Source organism: Stigmatopora nigra, chromosome 1 (assembly GCF_051989575.1).
Source record: "Stigmatopora nigra isolate UIUO_SnigA chromosome 1, RoL_Snig_1.1, whole genome shotgun sequence".
Lineage (NCBI taxonomy): Eukaryota > Metazoa > Chordata > Actinopteri > Syngnathiformes > Syngnathidae > Stigmatopora > Stigmatopora nigra.
Window position 1 is genome coordinate 3,696,487 of NC_135508.1, and position 23,721 is coordinate 3,720,207.

Consider the following 23,721-nt stretch of genomic DNA (forward strand, 5'->3'; position numbering starts at 1 on the left):
AGACCGGCGACCAAAAAGACCAGCGACCAAAAAGACCGGCGACCAAAAGACCGGCGACCAAAAGACCGGCGACCGAAAGACCGGCGACCAAAAGACCGGCGACCAAAAGACCGGCGACCAAAAGACCGGCGACCAAAAGACCGGCGACCAAAAGACCGGCGACCAAAAGACCGGCGACCAAAAGACCGCTGACCAAACGTCAGGTGACCAAACGTCAGGTGATCAAACGTCCGGCGACCAAACGTCCAGCGACCAAAAGACCGGCGACCAAACGTCCGAGCAACCCAAAAATAGGATCTGAAACGTTTTCAGGTCAACAATGACTAATCGTCTATCAAAATATGTTTGATTTATTTGATTAATTTGAGTTGGATGGGTGTTTCATCCTATCAGTCATAAAGTATACTAAGGATAAAAAAACTACTTTTTGCTAGTGTTTTTTGTGTTACTTATTCAGCATTATTACATCAACGTAAATGAGGCTGTTGATGTAAAATAGTGTTGCGATAAATTAAATCTAAGATCAATGCACCATTAAACAAACTGAAGATGTCAAGAAACGGCCATGTGTTCCATGCCAAATGCTGCCACTGAAAGTCTTCCCTATGCAAAAGTGTATAATTACCAGAGTTTAGAGTGCCGTCGTTGTTAATGGAGGCGAGTACACTAGGAAACAGCCCACTGGCTTTCTGCGCCGCCTTCTCGCTGTTCATTAGTCCAAGTTGCTGTGATGTGACTGGTGCAAAACGGTAGAACTGGAATGTCAAATGGATGTTGGCAGGCCACTCTGGTTCAAGTCCTTCCATTGGTATTCTAGTGAAGGGGTTAAAAAAAAATCAACCAGTTTAACCATGTACAATTGTCAAAGAAAATAAAGGTAACATAATAAGCATAATTGACCGCAGGCGGTCGATCTGGTTTTTTAAATTTTATTTTTGTGACTATTTTCATGGTATGCTTTTTTTGTGGGAAAATTGTGTAGAATTACGTAGACCAATATTTTTGTAGCTATTTTTTTGGAAATCTACATTACTAGAGATATATTAAAAAGTATAAAGTACAAAGTAAAGTAAAAAGTATAAAGTACAAAGTAAAGTAAAAAGTATGAAGTACAAAGTAAAATAAAAAGTATAAAGTACAAAGTAAAGTATAAAGTACAAAGTAAAGTAAAAAGTATGAAGTACAAAGTAAAATAAAAAGTATAAAGTACAAAGTAAAGTATAAAGTACAAAGGAAAGTATAAAGTACAAAGTAAAAAAAAGTATAAAGTACAAAGTAAAGTATAAAGTACAAAGTAAAGTATAAAGTACAAAGTAAAGTATAAAGTACAAAGTAAAATAAAAAGTATAAAGTACAAAGTAAAGTAAAAAGTATAAATTACAAAGTAAAGTAAAAAGTATAAATTACAAAGTAAAAAGTAAAGAAAAAAGTATAAAGTACAAAGTAAAGTGAAAAGTATAAAGTACAAAGAAAAGTAAAAGGTATAAAGTAAAAAGTATATAGTAAAAAGTATAAAGTAAAAGGTATAAAGTAAAAAGTATAAGTAAAAGGTATAAAGTAAAAAGTATAAAGCAAAAAGTATAAAGTAAAAAGCATAAAGTAAAAAGTATAAAGTACAAAGTATAAAGTACAAAGTAAAGAAAAAAGTATAAGGTATAAAGTACAAATTAAAGTAAAAGCATTATGTACAAAGTATAGAGTACAAAGTAAAGTATAAAGTAAAAAGGAATGTATTAAGAAACATTCAAATGTTCAAAAAATTGGACAACGTTATTGTTAAAACGTTAGATTAAAATACCGTATGTGGCCAGCAGGCCGTAGTTTGCCAATATCTGGTTTAACACCATCTTTCCGAAACGCACTTTTGTCAAAAGAATGTGCCCGCAACACCATTTTTTTTTTTAAAAAACATCATTGTTGTTGGTCCATGTGCTGTAGATTGGACACTCCTGAGTTGTACAATTTTATCTGCTGTCATTCTCCTTCTAAAAGTTATAAAAGGACGCGTTGCATTCTATTGTTAACGACATACATTGAACAGAAATGTATTGTAAGTGCTCTTGCACAAAATGTTATGACAACATGATGAACAGCAACAAAGAAAGGCAGCGTTGGTTGAACTGCTGACATTGCACACAGTATTAGAAAAGGGCGCCGGAGTCCGGCTGTGTAATTGCCACGTATCTTCCGCTGTCACTGAGTGGGCGCCGCCGCTTCGGAGGCTTTTGTGTTGTTTGTTGATGGAAAGGCTACTGACAGGAAATGTGTTTTTGCGAGAAATGTTAGCATATATATATATATGTGTGTGTGTGTGTAGTGTACGAGCATGCAAAATTATATAAATGACCTATAACATGGCTTAGGAGCCACATATGGCTCTATTGATGATTGCATCTGGCTCTTTGCTAACCTGTGAGCTAAAATATGAAAAACAGATACTACATCTAGAGCTGCTTTAATCTTCATTTTTTTTGCATTAGACCAGGGGTAGGGAACCTATGGCTCGGGAGCCACATGTGGCTCTTTTGATGGGTACATATGGCTCTTTGCTGTGAGCTAAAATATGGAAACCAGATACTAGATCTAGAGCTGCTTTAATATTCTTTTTTGCATTAGACCAGGGGTAGGGAACCTATGGCTCAGGAGCCACATGTGGCTCTTTTAATGAGTGCATCTGGCTCTTTGCTGTGAGCTAAAATATGAAAAACAGATACTACATCTAGAGCTGCTTTAATCTTCATTTTTTTTGCATTAGACCAGGGGTAGGGAACCTATGGCTCGGGAGCCACATGTGGCTCTTTTGATGGGTACATATGGCTCTTTGCTGTGAGCTAAAATATGGAAACCAGATACTAGATCTAGAGCTGCTTTAATATTCTTTTTTGCATTAGACCAGGGGTAGGGAACCTATGGCTCAGGAGCCACATGTGGCTCTTTTAATGAGTGCATCTGGCTCTTTGCTGTGAGCTAAAATATGGAAACCAGATACTACATCTAGAACTGCTTTAATTTTCATTTTTTTGCATTAGACCAGGGGTAGGGAACCTATGGCTCGGGAGCCACATGTGGCTCTTTTAATGAGTGCATCTGGCTCTTTGCTGTGAGCTAAAATATGGAAACCAGATACTACATCTAGAGCTGCTTTAATCTTCATTTTTTTGGATAAGATCAGGGTTAGGGAACCTATGGCTCGGGAGCCACATGTGGCTCTTTATATGGATACGCAAAAAAATGAAGGAAATAAATGTCAGTACTGCAATTAATTCAAAAAAGCAATTCTACCAAATTACATTAAACTGCAATACCATTAATGGTGTTGATGTGCCAAAATTTTGATTATTTAATTGGCTGTAATTATTCAATCTTCTCAAAATTAAATAGCCTGTCTGTTGGAGAAATTGCTTTTATGAATATTTTGACATGAGAAAAGACAGCATATTTTCCCTTATAAATGCGTAAAATAAAATAGACTGTCTGTATTGCAAAAAATGACTGTTATGAATACTATGCTAAGTGCTAAGAGTGCTAATTTTACCTTGTTAGTGCTAAGAACTGGAAGACAAAAAGATTTTCCTGTAGAGGATCCATTTTTTCACCATGCAGATCAAAGGGCAATGGCTTTGCAGGGTCCAAGATGGCTGCCGCCTGACCCCTGGCATCCACAATGTCAGGGAAGGCAAAAGTGCCGAGTTGGGCTAGTGAGCCCCTGGAACTCACTGTTGACAAACTGGAGGCAAAGTATTAAATTAGACTAGAGGTGCGAAACTCTTTTCAGTGACCTACATTTGATTTTAAGCAGGCAGAACTAGCATATATGCAGCTTATTAAGTTATGAATAATGGTAATTCAAAAGCTTGCCTATTTTAGAGATTTTGAAAAGATTGTTATTAGTCTAAGTTCACACTGTTGACCAAAGGGACCCAATACAGTGTGTCTCCTGACTAACTCTAACCCTAACCCTAACCATTTTGTATTTAAGCACAACCTAACCCTAACCCTATCCCTATCCCTCACCGTAACCATTTTGTATTTAAACACACCCTAATCGCCAACGCTAACCATTTTGTATTTAAACACACCCTAACCCTAACACCTAACCCTAACCATTGTGTATTTAAACACACCCTAACCATTTTGTATGTAAACACACCCTAACCCCTAACCCGAACCCAAACCATTTTGTATTTAAACACACCCTAACCCTAACCCTATCCCTAACCCTACACCTTAACTCTAACCCTAACCCTAACCATTTTGTATTTAAACACACCCTAACCCTAACCCTATCCCTAACCCTACACCTTAACTCTAACCCTAACCCTAACCATTTTATATTTAAACACACCCTAACCATTTTGTATTTAAACACACCCTAACCATAACCCTAACCATTTTGTATTTAAACACATCCTAACCCTACACCTTAACCCTAACCCTATCCCTATCCATTTTATATTTAAACACACCCTAACCATTTTGTATTTAAACACACCCTAACCATAACCCTAACCATTTTGTATTTAAACACATCCTAACCCTACACCTTAACCCTAACCCTATCCCTATCCATTTTGTATTTAAACACACCCTAACCCTACACCCTAACCCTACACCCTAACCCTAACCTTAACCCTATCCCTAACCCTATCCCTAAGCCTAACCATTTTGTATTTAAACACACCCTAACCCTAACCATTTTGTATTTAAACACACCCTAACCCTAACCCTACACCTTAACCCTAACCCTAACCCTATCCCTAACCCTACACCTTAACCCTAACCCTAACCCTATCCCTATCCCTAACCCTAACCCTAACCCTAACCCGAACCCTAACCCTAACCATTTTGTATTTATACACACCCTAACCCTAACCATTTTGTATTTAAACACATCTTAACCCTACCCCTAACCCTATCTCTATCCCTAACCCTAACCATTTTGTATTTAAACACACCCTAACCCTAACCCCGACAACACCTTCAAAGACTGCTGTCCCTATAATCTGGCTACAGATAAAACAGAAGATGATGTAACGATATTTAATCCATCTGCAGATCTGCTCAGTCCCATGAGTGGGCACCATTTGTCTTGACAAAAGATACTCTGCAAATAATACCCTTGCATTAGTATCTGTAAACAGGCCGTTCACATTGAAACAGCTTTTCCAAGCCTACATTGCGGATTTAGACATGCTATACTTCGCTTCAGTGGTCTAAAACATGGCTGCCTCCTCTTTTGGAAGTAGTTTTTAGTGACTGTGGAATGAATCATTTGTTTTTTTCCAAGAACAATGACATTGAGGTCACATAACATTTTGAATGTATTGCCTAGAAAATAAATTGTTTGGAATTAAAGTAACAAAAAATTACTGCCTGCTGGATGCAATCGAAAAACACAATTGGCAAAGACAACAAGAACGTTTTATATAAAACATTCACAGTCATCATCTATTGCCAACATTTTAGTTAGCCATCTGTACACCGTGTTATATGTCACTTTTCATAGTCAAAGTCATAAATGACACAATGGCGGTAGCAAGACAGGTGGCTTCCATAATTAGCCATAACTAGCAATTATGAGTGGAAATCCTCAGGGTGCACGTTAGCTCCCTCTGTCTTTTCCATGCAAGTACTTGCACTGTTTTCCTGGTTTAATACTACTGCTTTCATAGCAGTTTTGGGGGATGTCAAGATTGAGCAAATAAATAAATAGAAAAACATTTTCAGAGAGATCAGAGTGGCCGCCAGATGACCCAATAGTCGTGTAGAAGTCAACAACACTGAATTCTTACACTATGTAAGAATCCCTGCCCGACAATTGACCCCAACCAATTCTCAGGAAGGTTGTTAAATAGCACACAACTCTCATTCAGTACAAGGCCAGCCTAAATTCAGGTTATGATTTTGTTCAGGTAGATGTGGACATTTACATAAAGTCAAATTATTTCTAGATGTCGGGCTCATCAGTTTGTTTGAAAGGTGAATCCAAGCCAGGCAGGAATGGACCCTTGCTTGGGTGTATGTATTGAAGAGTCATCCCCGGTCTTTTGGTCCCTTTTGGTCGCCAGTCTTTTGGTCGCCGGTCAAATGTACTTAGATAATAAACAGTACTTGGATATTAAACTCTCTCTCTCTTAGATATTGAACTCTCTCTCTCTAAGATATTAAACTCTCTCTCTCTCTCTCTCTCTCTCTCTCTTTGATATTAAACTCTCTTTCTTAGATATTAAACTCTCTCTCTCTTAGATATTAAACTCTCTCTCTTATATATTAAACTCTCTTTTTTAGATATTAAACTCTCTCTCTCTCTTAGATATTAAACTCTCTCTCTCTCTTATATATTAAACTCTCTCTCTCTCTTATATATTAAACTCTCTCTCTCTTAGATATTAAACTCTCTCTGTCTTAGATTTTAAACTCTCTCTCTTAGATATTAGACTCTCTCTCTCTCTCTCTTAGATATTAGATTCTCTGTCTTAGATATTAAACTCTCTTGGATATTAAACTCTCTCTCTCTCTTATATATTAAACTCTCTCTCTCTTAGATATTAAACTCTCTCTCTCTCTTATATATTAAACTCTCTTTTTTAGATATTAAACTCTCTCTCTCTTAGATATTAAACTCTCTCTCTCTTATATATTAAACTCTCTCTCTCTCTTATATATTAAACTCTCTCTCTCTCTTATATATTAAACTCTCTCTCTCTTAGATATTAAACTCTCTCTGTCTTAGATTTTAAACTCTCTCTCTCTCTTAGATATTAGACTCTCTCTCTCTCTCTCTTAGATATTAGATTCTCTGTCTTAGATATTAAACTCTCTTGGATATTAAACTCTCCCTCTCTCTTAGATGTTTTAAACTCTCTCTCTCTTAGATATTAAACTCTCCCTCTCTCTTAGATATTAAACTCTCTCTCTTGGATATTAAACTCTCTCTCTCTTGGATATTAAACTCTTTCTCTTGGATATTAAACTCTCTCGGGTATTAAACTCTCTCTCCTGGATATTAAACTCTCTCTCCTGGATATTAAACTCTCTGTCTCTTAGATATTAAACTCCCTCTCTTAGATATTAAACTCTCTCTCTTAGATATTAAACTCTCTCAATGATATTGAACTATTTCTCTTAGATATTAAACTCTCTCTCTTGAATATTAAACTCTTTCTCTTGGATATTAAACTCTCTCTCATGAATATAATTTTGAGAGCTGGTTTCAACAGTAAACTCTCTGTCACCATTTGCCAAATGCCCCGCAAATACTCGTCGTTGGATGAACCCTAACATTTGCAATTTCGTAAGTGTCCTTCCAGGTCTGCATTTCAGTAAATAGTCCTTGGTACCAGGGCTCGGTGACATGTTACGATCCCGAGCTCGCCCTTGACAAATTGAAGAAGCTCTTATACAAAAATGATTAAATGCACACATATATAACAGTATTACAGAATGACACCCCCACCTATCAGTATCTGGAGCTCCGTGATTGTCAATTTCCCGTATTTTGTTAGACTGTTTTTGTCCAAAGAGTTAAAAAATCTTTGTTATCAAACCCCTGGGTCACTTGCAAAAAATCCAACATGAAAAGCAAGAGCAACAAAAGCATCCTAACCAAGATAGAATTTGTTTTGGACCCAACAAAGTGAACCAATGGACTTTCCTGGTGTGAATAGACCCTATTATTCAACTTTCTGATTGATCCTTCACTGCAGTACCCCTGAAAATACCTACCAGGGATACAGAGGAGTGAAAACATACTCTCCAGTACCCTTTCTTAAATAATAAAAAATGAAACTAGCTCTGTGTGAAATGCCTCTGCCTATGAACTATAATATTGAATCACCCAGAACACACGCTGCCAGTTAGGACAATCGATACAACTGCAGACAGCAACATAGTGACTTACAGCCGTAATGAATATATACACACCAGGACAGATAAATGAGGGTTTTATAACAATTCATTAATGTTGCTAGCAACTTATCCATAAACCTTTACTGGAAAGATGAATCAAGCATTCCAGAAAATAAGTATTATATTATGTATTGTATTATAAGGCGCACTGTCTATGTTGGGGAAAATTTAAGACTTTTAAGTGCGCCTTATAGTCGTGAAAATACGGTAATTGCTATTGACTTGCAGGTATGAAGCACTGACTTTTAGAGCCAGCCATTGTTGATGTTTTTGTATAAAATCTTGCAGTGGGGGAGGAGCTATATGATGGAAGATGTTGTAAACTAAAATGGCATCTGCATATTTAACAGTATTGTTTCAGTTCAGGCGTTTGTGTTTTTTTAATATCCGACAGTGGTGGTTTTTCGTTTCTGTTTTCTGTTTTTTCCATATATAAGGCGCACCGGATTATAAGGCGCACTGTCTATTTTGGAGAAAATGTAAGACTTAAGTGCGCCTTATAGTCGTGAAAATACGGTAATTGCTATTGACTTCCAGGTATGAAGCACTCACTACACAGTCACCTCTAAAGCCAGCCATTGTTGATGTTTTGGATTTTTTTGTATAAAATCTTGCAGTGGGGGAGGAGCTATATGATGGAAGATGTTGTAAACTAAGATGGCATCTACATATTTAACAGTATTGTTTCAGTTCAGGTGTTTTTGTTTTTTTAATATCCGACAGTGGTGGTTTTTCATTTTTGATTTTCTGTTTTTGATTTTCTGTTTTTTCCATATATAAGGCGCACTGGATTATAAGGCGCACTGTCTATTTTGGAGAAAATTTAAGATTTTTTGATTTCTTTATAGGACTAGGTGTTAAATATCCCTAATATTCAGCACATCAATTGACAGTTTTTGGAGATAACGTCTTACATGGGGTGGGATTTGGCTAGGATCACGCGGTGCCACCTGCACGCCACATCATCAGTTGTTTGCCCCACACGTCATTGGGTGTTTCGGCCACTTATAACAAGACACCCTCTGCAGAGGTTGGCCCACCACAGGATGATCAGCCCCAGGTGTGTGGCGCAAGGTGGAACCACGCGGTCACACCCCAAATCCCTCCGATCCATAGTTGTAGATGAACTCTCCAATTTTGTCCAGCTTCTTGTCCACGCTCCCTTTCAGGCCTTCAAGAAGATGGACAAGGTCTGTGTCGGTGGTTTCCCACTCCTTTTTCTGGCAGGATTTAGGCCACAAGATTTGAGGCTTCCGTCCGTTCATCTTCCTCTCTATTGCCATCTGTTGCTGGATGGGCTCTGGACTCATGTCCGTTGGTGGATCCGCGCTTGGTTGAGCTTCGTCTGGGGTTCTGATACCCTGTGAACTGTGGTGAGTGTCCCGCCACTGGGCTTCACTCGACTTATTTGTCCTACCTTAAGTGCGCCTTATAGTTGTGAAAATACGGTAATTTGTTGCGCAAAATGATGGACTAATTATGTTATCTAATTGTAGTGTTTGCTTGTTTTTGAAAGCTAATTAACGATAATTGGTTGTTCGTAAGTAAATTGTTCGGTAGAACAGTGTTCTAGACTCTCAATTCTTATTGTAAACAGACAACATATTTTACAGTTTTTTTTGTTATAACATGAATTTCACTCTCTCTATTCCATATGGTGTACTGTATACAAGGGTGGGTATACTGTATACCTGTATACGTTTTTTAAAGCATTTTTGAAGGGGCGTCGCTATTTCGCAGATTTTCAGTTTTCGCGGGTGGTCTCGGTCCCCATTAACCGCGATAACTGAGGTTCCACTGTATATATAATATATATATAAACAGGATAAAGAAGATGAAGTTTTTTATGGTTTACTTTGAAATATACTCTTTAAAGCCAAGCCAGCCAGAAAGTGTTAGTACATGTGTGTGTATGCATGTGTACGACTGTGCTTAGTCACCAGTGTCCTATCAGCCTGAAAGTAATGGAAGCCAGACACTATCTGTCTGGTGACTGGCAGTTCGCCCAGTGCCACTTTTGATAAGGCAACTTGACAAAATGTGGCTAGAGACAGAGAAAAACACATTGAAGTAGGGAACAGCAAGATAATAAAAAAATGCAATAATCTAATGTATGTAAGTGATTGCAGGGTATTTGGTGTATATGTAGTAAGGTTTAAATGTGAGGTTTGTAAATAGACTCATTGGAAATAATTAAAATCGTATAAAGGAAACCTCTACTTACAAATGAGTCTTATTAGGAAATTTTCAGGTTATGAAACATTTTGACAGGCAAATAATGGTTTCAATTCAAGACAATAAGATCCGGGGTACGAAATCAACCGGAATGTAAATATTTTTTTTGTACAGGTTGTTTTATTTTGAAATTGTTCAACTTGTTTTATTTTGAATTAACAAAGGACTCTAAATATTCAATTTTCAGGTTACGGAACATTTTGACATGCAAATAAAGATTTGAATTTAAGACAATAAGGTCCAAGTTATGAAAGCTGCCAAAATGTAAATACATTTCTTATACCTGTTGTTTTATTTTGAAATTGTCGACTTTTTGGCATGTTCGTTCTGACTTGAATGGGTTTTGTTGGTTGTTTATTTTGAGGATCGTGGAATGGATTTGTCCGGTGTTTTATTTTGAAATTTACAAATGACTAAATATTAAATTTTAAGGTTACAGAACATTTTGACAGGCAAATAAAGGTTTGAATTTAAGACAATAAGATCCAGGTTATGAAATCTACCGAAATGTAAATACATTTTTTGTGTACTGGTTGTTTTATTTTGAAATTTTTCGACTTCTTGGAACATTCTTTCTGCCCTGAATGGGTTTAGTCTATAGTTTATTTTGAAGATACAGGAATGAATTTGCCCGTTGTTTTATTTTGAAATTGTCGACTTCTTGGGATGTTCATTCTGTCCTGAATGGGTTTAGTAGGCAGATGATTTTCAGAATCATGGCATAAATTTGCCCGTTGTTTTATTTTGAAATTTACAAATGACTCTGAATATAAAATTTTCATGTTATGAAACATTTTGACATGCAAATAAAGTTACCAATACACGCCAATAAGATCCAGGTTACAAACTCTACCGAAATGTAAATATATTTCTTGCACCCATTGTTTTATTTTGAAATTTTCAACTTGTTGGCATGTTTTTTCTGCCAGAGTTGAGTCAGTAATTGATTTTGAAGATCGTGGAATTAATTTGTCTATAAACTTACGAAAAATCCAACTTCTGGAACCAAATAATTTTCGAAAGTAGGGGTATCACCAATGTCTCCTCTAATTTTTCGTTGGTCTGGGCAGAAAGACAACCTCCCTGAGTGCATTGAGTACCAGTGTGAGTGACATCATCATTGCTCACTATGGGCACACCAGTATCACAAATGGCATAAGCAGGTGCATGTCAATGTTACCTCTAATTTTTCATGTAAAACATGCTGTAAAACACGAAAATCCTAAGAGTGGACAGAGCTATTGCCACTGGCTGTCGCGTAAACGGCGCCATCATGGGGAAAGGTTAAAAAAACAAACTTTGGATTTTATTTACTGCGCGCCATATGATCGCTGCTGCGCAGAGAAGACGAGACTAGTGCGCAATTGCAATTGGGAACATTGTGTACCACTGTATTTTAATTATGAACATACCTTGGTGCAGCCACGCCCACCATGTTATGCTTCCGAATTTGATCTTCTCTATGGTTAGCTGGATATGTCTCATCCCTCATTGGCTGAAGGTCCATCTCAAGGTGGGCAATGTTGCTGACATCTGGGGATGTCTAAAGAGAAATGAAATGGAATAATGTGGATATACACAGGAAAAGTGGCATCATTTTGTTGGCAAATGCACACATTTTTGATCTCATTATATTTTGCAGGTGTACCTAATGAAGTGTCCACTGGGTGAAAATGCTTAATGCCACTGGGTAAACATTGTCCAATTAAGCAGAGATTTTCAGAGGAAATGTGCTGATATTGTGCTGCACATACCGACAAAAAATTTGGAGAGCAGGTTAAGCCTACTTCATTTCTAAAAAAAAAATAGCTGACATCTTTATTTCTGCTTCCCCATGGTTGCCGTGATGCGACTCCTCGAGTCCAGAAGTTAGTTTGCAGTCACTGTAAAGTTAATTGCATTTCAAGATATTTTTTCCTATGTTATGGTTGAGGTAGGCACAATTTTAATTATTTATATATTCTAAGAGAAATATACATGATAGGGTATTAAAATTTAATTGTTCATAGTTTTGAGAGTAAGTAAACTTAAGTACAGTAGTGCAGTACAATATATACATTTGTTTAATTACAGTAATCCCTCGTATATCGCTGTTGATGTGGACCAGACAATCGAAAATGTTATTGTCTTATATTTAAAGTCTATAATAGGGGTTTCCAAACTTTGGCCTACAGCACAGTTGTTTGGGACTGTAACAAATGATAAAAAAATGATTTAATATGGCTCTCACATATGTGGCTCAAATCCAGGGAAAATTATGTATTTCGTCCTTTTTTGTTTGTTAATTGTCAATTAAATATTTGGACTATAAGGCACACTTGTGTATAAGTCGCACAAGCTAAGAAAATACAAAATGAAGAAGAAAAAAATACAAATAGTCACACTGGAGTTAAGTTACATTTATACTGAGAAACTGTAGAAATGGTAAAAATGGGGCTAAAAAAGTTTTGTAAACATAACCGTTTTTCAGATAACTATAGCCTTAAAAAAATAAATAAATAATAGTCCTTAGGAGGTCAGAGTAAAGAAAAAAAATAAACATTATGAAAAACTTACCAGGTTTTTTCGCATTTTGGCCCTTAAAATCATTGAATTTTGCAATTTCTCTCGTATAAGCCGCCCCTGATTCACAATTTTTACCTCCATATTCATGGCTTTAATAGAGAGTACAAATGTGTTACTTTGAAGGCAAAATCTTAAGAAAAATCATCTAACGTGGTATTTCTGTGAGAAAATACAGTGAGTCTTCCTTGAATTTTACACCAAGGCGAGAAAAAATTGTGAAATATAGTCTGGAAAATACTATAATCATTGCAGCACCAGTCTAACTTTGCATGTGCATAGAATTTTGCGATTTCTCTCGTATAAGCCGCCCCCGATTCACAATTTTCACCTCCATATTCATTGATTTACTAGGGAGTAAAAATGTATTACTTTGAAAGCAAAATCTTAAGTAAAATCATTGCACATGGTATTTCTGCAAGAAAATACGGTAAGTGTTCCATGAGTTTTACACCAAGGCGAGAAAAAATTGTGAAATATAGTCTGGAAAATACGGTAATCATTACAGCACCAGTCTAACTTTGCATGTGTATTGAATTTTGCGATTTCTCTCGTATAAGCCGCCCCGATTCACAATTATCACCTCCAATTTCATGGATTTAATAGGGAGTACAAATGTGTTACTTTGAATGGAAAATCTTAAGAAAAATCATCGCACATGGTATTTCTGCAAGAAAATACGGTAAGTCTTTTTTTAGTTTTACACTAAGGCGAGAAAAAAATGTGAAATATAGTCTGGAAAATACAGTAGTCATTACAGCACCAGTCTAACTTTGCATGTATATTGAATTTTGCGATTTCTCTCGTATAAGCCGCATTTTGGCCACCTCCAAATGAGTCATATCCTTAAAATCACTGAATTTTGCGATTTCTCTCATATAAGCCGCATTTTGGCCGTCTCTGCATGTGAGCCATACCCTTAAAATCCCCAAATTTTACGATTTCTCTCGTATAAGCCGCCCCTATTCACAATTTTCACCTCCACATTCATGAATTTAATAAGGAGTACAAATGTGTTACTTTGAAGGCAAAATCTTAAGAAAAATCATCACACGTGGTATTTTTTGAGTTGTAGTCGCAAGTAAAGTGTGAAATATAGTCCAGCAAATACAATAATCATTGCAGCACCAGTTTAAGTTTGCATGTGTATATGCAGTGGTAATTGTCCATGTAGTATACTTTCATTAAAATGATTAAGGAGTGTATAATACTGTGTTTTCCCACATGGTAGTTGCTACTCACTTGATGCAGGTGTACTTACCTCAGTATGTGGGTTTTGTACATGCTTGTAAGCACCCTTGGAAGGAGTTCTTGTGTCCTGCGATGGCCATTGTGCAGATGCTTTCAGAACCGGCTGGAGGAGAGAAGGAAATGACTGTTCCCATGGCAACCCTGAGCTGGAGTGGCTGATAGTCGGGTAGCGTGAAGAAGCTGTCAGCTGAGAAAGCGAGAGCTGTAAGGAAACACGGGTTCATAGTTATTATCGTGCTATTATGATGCTATGTTATGTTATCGTAGCGTGTTGTGTTATCATATCTTGTGAGTGTGCTATTATAATGATATTAGGAACCATTTGGAGGTCGTTAAAACGGGAATGTTTGGGTCAGTGATCCTAATTAACCTCCCTGCTTGGTATTTTTGGGGGGGTTCACCTGCTTATTAAGCAGAGAGGGATAAAACAAATGTCTTTGAGACTTCATTGGACAGAATTAGGTGATGTAAGAGACTTTTTTTTATTGCTCTCATGGGAAAAAACTTTTCGGGAGTCTGGACTGCCCTTTCTAGATTATAAGTCACCTCGGGTATAGGTCAGACTGGTCTAAAAATATGTGGCGACAGATGTGACCGGATGTTTGGTCGCAGGTCTTTTGATTCTATTCTTGAGAGAGAGTTTAATATCTAAGAGAGAGAGTTTAATATCTAAGAGAGAGTTTAATATCTAAGAGAGAGAGTTTAATAACTAAGAGAGAGAGTTTAATATCTAAGAGAGAGAGTTTAATATCTAAGAGAGAGAGTTTAATATCTAAGAGAGAGAGTTTAATATCTAAGAGAGAGAGTTTAATAACTAAGAGAGAGAGTTTAATATCTAAGAGAGAGAGTTTAATATCTAAGAGAGAGAGTTTAATATCTAAGAGAGATAGAGTTTAATATCTAAGAGAGAGAGAGTTTAATATCCAAGTACTGTTTAAGATCTAAGTACTGTTTAAGATCTAAGTAGTGTTTAATATCTAAGTAGTGTTTAATATCTAAGTAGTGTTTAATATCTAAGTAGTGTTTAATTTCTAAGAACTGTTTAATATCTAAGTACTGTTTAATATCGAAGTACTGTTTAATATCTAAGTACTGTTTAATATCCAAGTACTGTTTAATATCGAAGTACTGTTTAATATCTAAGTACTGTTTAATATCTAAGTACTGTTTAATATTTACGTGTATTTGACCTGCGACCAAAAGACCGGCGACCAAAAGACCGGCGACCAAAAGACCGGCGACCAGAAGGCCGGCGATCAAAAGACCGGCGACCAAAAGACCGGCGACCAAAAGACCGGCGACCAAAAGACCGGCGACCAAAAGACCGGCGACCAAAAGACCGGCGACCAAAAGACCGGCGACCAAAAGACCGGCGACCAAAAGACCGGCGACCAAAAGACCGGCGACCAAAAGACCGGCGACCAAAAGACCGGCGGCCAAAAGACCGGCGACCAAAAGACCGGCGACCAAAAGACCGGCGACCAAAAGACCGGCGACCAAAAGACCGGCGACCAAAAGACCGGCGACCAAAAGACCGGCGACCAAAAGACCTTGTAAACCACAATTCTGGTAATGCATATGCCATTAGGATTAGTCAGAATGTCCTCTAAACCAAATCATGTGCTCCGAAATGTCATTTTTCTGTTACTACCAAACAGTATGTCAAAACGTGAGCTTATTTGCACTGAGCCAAAGCTTTGACAAAACAATACAGCGAGGAAATTAGCAGTGGAATTGCTGCCATGTTATCAGGGCAAACCATCATCTGCTCACCTTCTGGTTTCCCGGGTAAGTACGGCAGCTTGCCTACTGTATTTTTTTGGGGGGGGGGGGTACCTCTAATACACAGTCTGTCGCTTGGCCGTGACCTCGAAAGTGACGAGAACATTTAATGGATGGAGCGATGTCCTTGTGGTGAAGTAGGTGTCTTTGAACTGGATAAAAAAGGTTCGTAAATTGTGACAGGGTGTTGGGACAGAATGATATCTGGTAGAAAAGATGAAGTGTGGGTAATGTAAAACAGGTGTAGCAGTCAAGCACACAAAAGAACGTATTAGTGAGGTGTCAGGTAAGGACTACCAAGTCAACATGTCAGAAATTGGAGCTGACAGGAACTGACTGCGAACGTCTAATAGACTGTTTTACACTCCAGCTTTTTCTTATCATCTAGTCCGTGTATCTATCCTTGCATCTACTTACTATACACTGTTCATCTTGATTAAAGGCCCACTATCAAGAAGGACAGGGAAATCGATAGATTAGACTTGACTGAGACACAAGTGCTAATTATTTTCTTTGTAAATGAAAGGACAAAAGCGCTAAAATCAGCTTAAATTGTGTTTTGATTATTCAAAAAATTAGCAGGTTTAGGGGTAGTTGGGGTTTTGGTTGGTTTGTTTGCTTTTCGCCTCTTGTGTCTTTTGGTAAACAGGTGCTTGTACTTTGTTATCAATTCTTGTCTGTCTATTTAAACCCCGTGTTTTGGTTAGTCTCTGTTGGATCGTCTGCCTTGTTTGCTTCATGCCAAGTTACCATGCCTTGTCATTATTAATAATCATCCCTTGACTGTCTATTTAAACCCTGTGTGTCTCTTTTGGTGGCCGGTCTTTTGGTCGACGGTCTTTTAGTTGCCGGTCGTTTGGTCGCCGGTCAAATGTACTTAAATATTAAACAGTACTTAGATATTAAACACTTTCTCTTAGATATTAAACTCGCTCATGAATATAATTTTGAGAGCTGGTTTCAACAGTAAACTCTCCGTCACCGAGTTTAATATCTAAGAGAGAGTTTAATATCTAAGAGAGAGAGTTTAATATCTAAGAGAGAGTTTAATATCTAAGAGAGAGAGTTTAATATCTAAGAGAGAGAGTTTAATATCTAAGAGAGTGCGAGTTTAATATCTAAGAGAGAGAGTTTAATATCTAAGAGAGAGAGAGTTTAATATCTAAGAGAGAGTTTAATATCTAAGAGAGAATTAATATCTAAGAGAGAGTTTAATATCTGAGAGAGTGAGAGTTTAATATCTAAGAGAGAGTGTAATATCTAAGAGTTTAATATCTAAGAGTGAGAGTTTAATATCTAAGAGAGAGAGTTTAATATCTAAGAGAGGGAGAGTTTAATATCTAAAAGAGAGATTAATATCTAAGAGAGAGAGTTTAATATCTAAGAGAGAGTTTAATATCTAAGAGAGAGAGTTTAATATCTAAGAGAGAGAGTTTAATATCTAAGAGAGAGAGAGTTTAATATCTAAGAGAGAGAGAGAGTTTAATATCTAAGAGAGAGAGTTTATTTTCTAAGAGAGAGAGTTTAATATCTAAGAGAGAGTTTAATATCTCAGAGAGAGTTTAATATCTCAGAGTGAGTTTAATATCAAAGAGAGTTTAATATCTAAGAGTTTAATATCTAAGAGAGATTAATATCTAAGAGAGATTAATATCTAAGAGAGAGAGTTTAATATCTAAGAGAGATTAATATCTAAGAGAGAGAGTTAAATATCTAAGTACTGTTTAATATCCAAGTACATTTGACCGACGACCAAAAGATCAGCGACCAAACGTCTGAGCACCAACTTAATGGAATGATTTCAACCAGTATAATAATGTAAGTTGTCTTGTATTCAGAACAACTCTGGCTGCACCATTCTGTATTAGCTCCAGCTTTCGGACAGATTGTTTTCTTAACACCCAGAAATATACCATCATCATAGTCTTATCTTCGAAAAATGAACATTAAAAGTTTATCCATGTCTTGTTTAAATAAAAGCCCTTCATTCTAGCTATTTTCTTAGTTGGTATTTGGGTAGTTTTAGTGAGAAACTTTAGATGGCTGTCAAGATTTGGGTCCAAGTCAATAATTACGAACAGATTTCTGGCTTGATTTGTCGCTGTAAGTGACATTGTGTTTAAGGTCGGGACTGGTCTTCAGTCAATCACAGGAAAACGGTCGATGGCGAACATACTTAATTGCTGAATTTATGAGATGCCGCTTATTTGTAACAGCTCTTTGTGGAATTAATAAGTCAGGCCATAAATTGAATACTTGAATTCCAAATGAGTTGTGTTTATTTTATGTTTAATACAACAAAAGATGAACAAATACTGTGTAAGTGATGGGAGTGATGACCCCAATGTTTAATGTTGTGGAGTAGAAATTCTGAATCATTGCTTTAGAAAACAGACGATACATCAGAGGAATAATTAAATGCTACTTGCAGTGCTGTCAAAAAATGTTTTTAAACAAAATAGCAATCCACTTGTAGGATTCTAATAAAAGGATTTTGGGGCAGAAGGTAATCATGGTCTTGCTTTGATGAAAGAATGTGTAATGATATCTTTACTTCTTTGGGAAACCAGTTTTAAGGTTTCTGGCGTGTATGAAATAGAAGTTTTGATATTTTGTTGTACTATAAGTTGCACAAGGTACATAATGCACAATGAAAGGGAAAAATGTGGCTCCGGGTTTTTTAACTAGGTCTACAATGTCTTGTGTGTCTTGTGTCTGTCTTGCTACTGCCACCAGAAAATTTCCCGAATATGGGATGAAATAAAGTTCTAACATAACCTAAAAATGTATATAATTCACACAGACAGTAAAAGCTGCATTTTGGGAAGAAGTTCTTTGCTTTATCAGAAACCAAGAACAACCATGCATTGAAGTAACATTCAGATGGGGATCTAACAACAAAATAGGCAACTCTTAAAGTGAGCACATTAAAGTTTTTTTTTTTCGATTACTGTAGCTTAGATAACACCAAATAAGATGTTGGCGGAACACTGAAAGAAATGAAGACAACAATGCCACAGGTCCAAACAAAAATATGAAAAAAGTGCGAGTTATAGTCAGGTTATCGTGACCAGACGTTTGGTCGCCGGTCTTTTGGTCCCTTTTGGTCGCCGGTCAAATGGTGACAGAGAGTTTACTGTTGAAGTCAACTCTCAAAATTATATTCATGGGGGAGTTTAATATCTAAGAGAGAGAGTTTAATATCTAAGAGAGGGATAGTTTAATATCTAAGAGAGAGAGTTTTATATCTAAGAGAGAGAGAGTTTAATATCTAAGTACCGTTTAATATCGAAGTACTGTTTAATATCTAAGTACTGTTGAATATCTAAGTACTGTTTAATATCTAAGTACTGTTTAATATCTAAGTAATGTTTAATATCTAAGTACTGTTTAATATCTAAGTACTGTTGAATATCTTAGTACTGTTGAATATCTAAGTAATGTTGAATATCTAAGTACTGTTTAATATCTAAGTACATTTGAGCGGCGACCAAACATCCAAGCACCTCCGGTTATGCACGGTACTTTCTAAAAGAACGTACCTAGGCCTTTATAATACAAAGCATACATAGAACGTACTATCATCCATCTACCTACTATTGGTGTGTTCTGGAAACCACAGGAATGCTTAGGCACCCTAAAATTGAAATGTCAAAAAACACTCGTAGAATTTGTGACCGCCAGCGTTTCAATATCAATGAATGAAAATGAGGCATGTTGCAAGCTAGCGGAGACAAAAACTGGCAACGCATCACCTTTAATCAAGGGCATCAGTGATTGGGCCAGAGAGAATAGCAGCAGCCAAATCAGCCAGTGTGCCAAAAACAAAAGTGCAACACAGCTTCACTCGCTGCCACAAAAGCTTTCGGGTTAACGGAATCCAAACATGACCATGAAACACGTCCACGACTCAATGCAAAAAAAAAAAAAAAAAATCCAATCATAAACAAGGGCAAAGTCAATGGCTTACCCAAACATTAGCTATAAATACCAACGCATAATTAGCATTCTGCACAGCGGCAAACACAGGGCTAAAAATCAATAATGTATGCAAGCAAAAGAAAGTTGTCAGATCAAACAATGGCTGCCAACCGAGTCCGAGAGAAAGATTTGTTTATGCTTCCCATTTCTAGCAAAAGGATGCCATTGATTAATCAGTACTTGACAGCCATGTTGACAAGGAAAGAGACATTTGTCAAACAGGAATGGGAAATGGATTTGGTTGTTTGAAACGCTTATTTTTTTATAGCCAAAAACGAAGGGAAACAAAGAGTAGTGAACAACTAGTGGAGAGGATTTATTTTTTTTAGGCTGCCAAAAACAATGACATGGCTTCACACATTGATTCTCCATTTCATCTCTTCGCACAAAGACTTGGAACACCATTAAAATGATAGATGAATATGTAGGCAAATAGATTTATGGTGTGCACTCAGAGCAGGCGCTGCAATAATGACTTGTGCTTCACGCCCTTATTTACTCAGTCTTTCATATAAATGAAGGAACTATACAGAGTCGTATGCACTTCAGTCATTAGTTGGCTCATAAAACATCTGACGTACTCTCAGGTGAGGAAGTACAGTGAGAATGGAAGCAAAAAAATGATGCTATGTAGTCAAAGGAGGTACTTAAAAACTTTATAAACTTCACTTTTAGTCTAAAATTAGGAAATGTTTAGTTTTAATAACATGTACTCGGCTGGAAATGCAGTTTGAAATTGTTTTTTAAATAAAAAATGGGTATGTTTAACAGTTACGGCTTGGGTGGATGTGTGCTTTTTGTCTCTTGTGTCCCTCCGGGTTTCCCTTCCTCTTGTAACTAGCTATGCATTATTGTTAATCATCTCTTAACTGTCTTTTTAAACCCGTGTGTTTGTTATCAGTTACAGTGTGCAGTCCTGTTAGGGTTTTGGGTGGAGGTGTGTGTGTGATTTTCGCCTCTTGTGTCCCTCCAGGTTTCCCTTCCTCTTGTAACTAGCTGTCCATAATTGTTAATCATCTCTTAACTGTCTATTAAAACCCGTGTGTTTGTTAACAGTTACAGTGTCACGTCTTGTTAGGGTTTTGGGTGGAGGTTTTGGGTGATTTTCGCCTCTTATGTCCCTTCGGGTTTCCCTTCCTCTTCTAACTAGCTGTGCATTATTGTTAATCATCTCTTAACTGTCTATTAAAACCCGTGTGTTTGTTAAAAGTTACAGTGTCACGTCTTGGAATGGTTTTAGGTGGAGGTTTTGGGTGATTTTCGCCTCTTGTGTCCCTCCGGGTTTCCCTTCCTCTTGTAAATAGCTGCGTATTATTAATAATCATCTCTTAACTGTCTATTAAAACCCGTGTGTTTGTTAACAGTTACAGTGTGCAGTCCTGTTAGGGTTTTGGGTGGAGGTGTGTGTGCTTTTTGCGTTTTATGTCCCTACAGGTTCCCCTTCCTCTTGTAACCAGCTGCACATTATTAATAATCATCCCTTGACTGTGTATTTAAACCCGTGTGTTTGTTAATAGTTACAGTGTCACGTCCTGTTAGGGTTTTGGGTGGAGGTGAGTGGAATTTTTGCCTCTTGTGTCCCTCCGGGTTTCCCTTTCTCTTGTAACTAGCTGCGTATTATTAATAATCATCTCTTAACTGTCTATTTAAACCCGTGTGTTTGTTAAGTTACAGTGTCACGTCTTGTTAGGGTTTTGGGTGGAGGTGTGTGTGATTTTTGCCTCTTGTGTCCCTCCAGGTTTCCCTTCCTCTTGTAACTAGCTACACATTATTAATAATCATCCCTTGACTGTCTATTTAAACCCCGTGTGTTTGTCGGTCTGTGTCGGATTGCCTGTCTTGATGCCACGTTGCCATGCCATGTTCTATGTTTTACGTTCCCCCATGTCTTCCCTGTCAGGTTTGGTTTTGTTATGTTTTGCTAAGTTCATGTTATTTTAGAATATTATAGAACAGTCCATTCTACGTCCTTGATTGGCTCCTTGCATTTGGGTCCTACACTATGTTGTTCCATGCTCAATATCGTATACATATCTTAAATTTCTTACCTTGGGGCCTTGTGGTGATTCTGGAGATGAAACTGCTTGAAATTCATTTAGACCTGCAAAATATATGCAAAAAGACATATTTAATAATAGAAAACTATTGACTAAGTCAAATTAAATCGACTGTTTCTATGCAGAAAGAGTGAGTCATAGATTTGACATTAAACAATGCAATCAAACTAACTAAATGAGCAAATGCCACACAAAAAAGAAATCTCAGGGCTTCAATATTTGCAAAAACTTCATGACGAGTGGGACTCGATAAAAAAAAAATTCTAGGTAGCGACTTTGAAATCATGTATATTCCCATTTTTATTTTATAACACCCTTTGTGCTACATTCAGCATTTATTTCTCTTTTAATTTATTCTTGGGTTGCCCAGCGGATGCGTGGATAGAATGTTTTGGGGTCCTGAATTCGATTCCAGGTCAGTTCTGGGCTTGCATGGGTTTTCTCTGGGTACTCCGGTTTCCTCCCACATGGTAGGCTGGTTGAACACTCTAAATTACACCAATTAATGATTAATCGTCCTCGTGTTCTGCGATTGGCTGACCACCAACTCAGTGTCCCTAGCCTAGGCTCCAGCACCCCCTGTGACTCTTATGACCATAAACAGTTCAGAAAATGAATGAATTTAATTTTTGTATCAGTTAAATTTTCTTGTTTTTTTTTTACTCAAGATTACAATTAAATTGTAATTTTTGATACTATACTCTATATAAATATATATAGATATAGATATTTATATATATATATATATATATATATATATATATATATATATATATATATATATATATATATATATATATATATATATATATATATATATATATATATATATATATATATATATATATATATATATATATATATATATATATATATATATATATATATATATATATATATATATATATATATATATATATATATATATATATATATATATATATATGAAAATGAAAAAACAAGATTTGGATTGAAATGCCATAGTGAAGCTTAAAGTCTAACAACGACTCTTTCTGAGGTATTTGCTCGGTCGCCATGGTAATTCGGGAACGAAAGGTTTCCCGGATTCTTTTTATTTATTTATTTTTTTTGGTGCTATGTGCTGGAGCTCGACTGATCTTTTGGAAATTGCTCGGTCTGCCTGGGGTGTCTCACTGCAACTCCCATCTGTTCAGACAACATGCACACAGAGCTTTGCTGGCTCTCTGTCACAAATTTGCTCTCGTATTACCTTCTCGTCGAAAAAGACACTTTCACATTTGTTTTTCCACAGTTATTGCAATTTTTCAAGCTAGTCGGGAAAAGTCTTTTACTTCCTTTGATGGACTGCGATTAAGGAGAAGGACTGAAGATCGACTGAAGATCGACACCTCATATGTGGAAATGTCATTCTTGCTCATTATATATTGATGGGTACAGTGTGATAAAAAAAAGTTTGGCTGGCCATGAAATTTTGCATTACTTATTCCATTTCTGGATTTTTGGATCAGAAAGTTCATTGTTGTACATTAAAAAAAAGGAATAATGTTTCTCTAAAGTGAAACCAAGTTTTTTGTTCGAATAGAAGATGAATTAAAAGATGTTAGTGCATTTTTTAAGAGTATAAGTCGCTTGTTTTTTATGGTTTGATGGACCTGATAATAATACTAAGTGTAAGTTATGTTTTATTTATCTGTCTGACCATGAATAGCCTGTTATGGTGTTTTTTTAAGGTTGTAGTTATCTAAAAAAAACGGTTTTGTTCGTTAATAAATGCCTACTTAGCCAGTTGTTCTCCATTTTACTATTGTTACTTTAACATAAGTTTGGTCAAATTTCTGGTCAAATTTCTGGTCAAATTTTTGGTCAAATTTTTGGTCAAAGTTCTGGTCAAAGTTCTGGTCAAATTTCTGGTCAAATTTCTGGTCAAATTTCTGGTCAAATTTCTGGTCAAATTTCTGGTCAA

At 36.6% G+C, this 23,721-nt stretch overlaps 1 protein-coding gene across 2 annotated transcripts in view; it reads right to left on the reverse strand.

Moving 5' to 3' along the window:
* The window catches only part of nphp4 (nephronophthisis 4), a 145,376-nt gene that overhangs the window by 58,130 nt on the left and 63,525 nt on the right, over positions 1–23,721 (reverse strand). For both annotated transcript variants that reach the window (XR_013326965.1, XM_077721610.1), the window contains 5 exons: positions 21,768–21,820; positions 13,967–14,158; positions 11,556–11,686; positions 3,536–3,727; positions 626–813 (listed from right to left, as the gene is read on the reverse strand). Coding sequence is in view for 1 of the 2 variants with exons in the window: in XM_077721610.1 (XP_077577736.1) it covers positions 626–813; positions 3,536–3,727; positions 11,556–11,686; positions 13,967–14,158; positions 21,768–21,820 (756 nt within the window). In the remaining variant the exon portion in view is untranslated. The remainder of the gene's footprint in view (positions 1–625; positions 814–3,535; positions 3,728–11,555; positions 11,687–13,966; positions 14,159–21,767; positions 21,821–23,721) is intronic.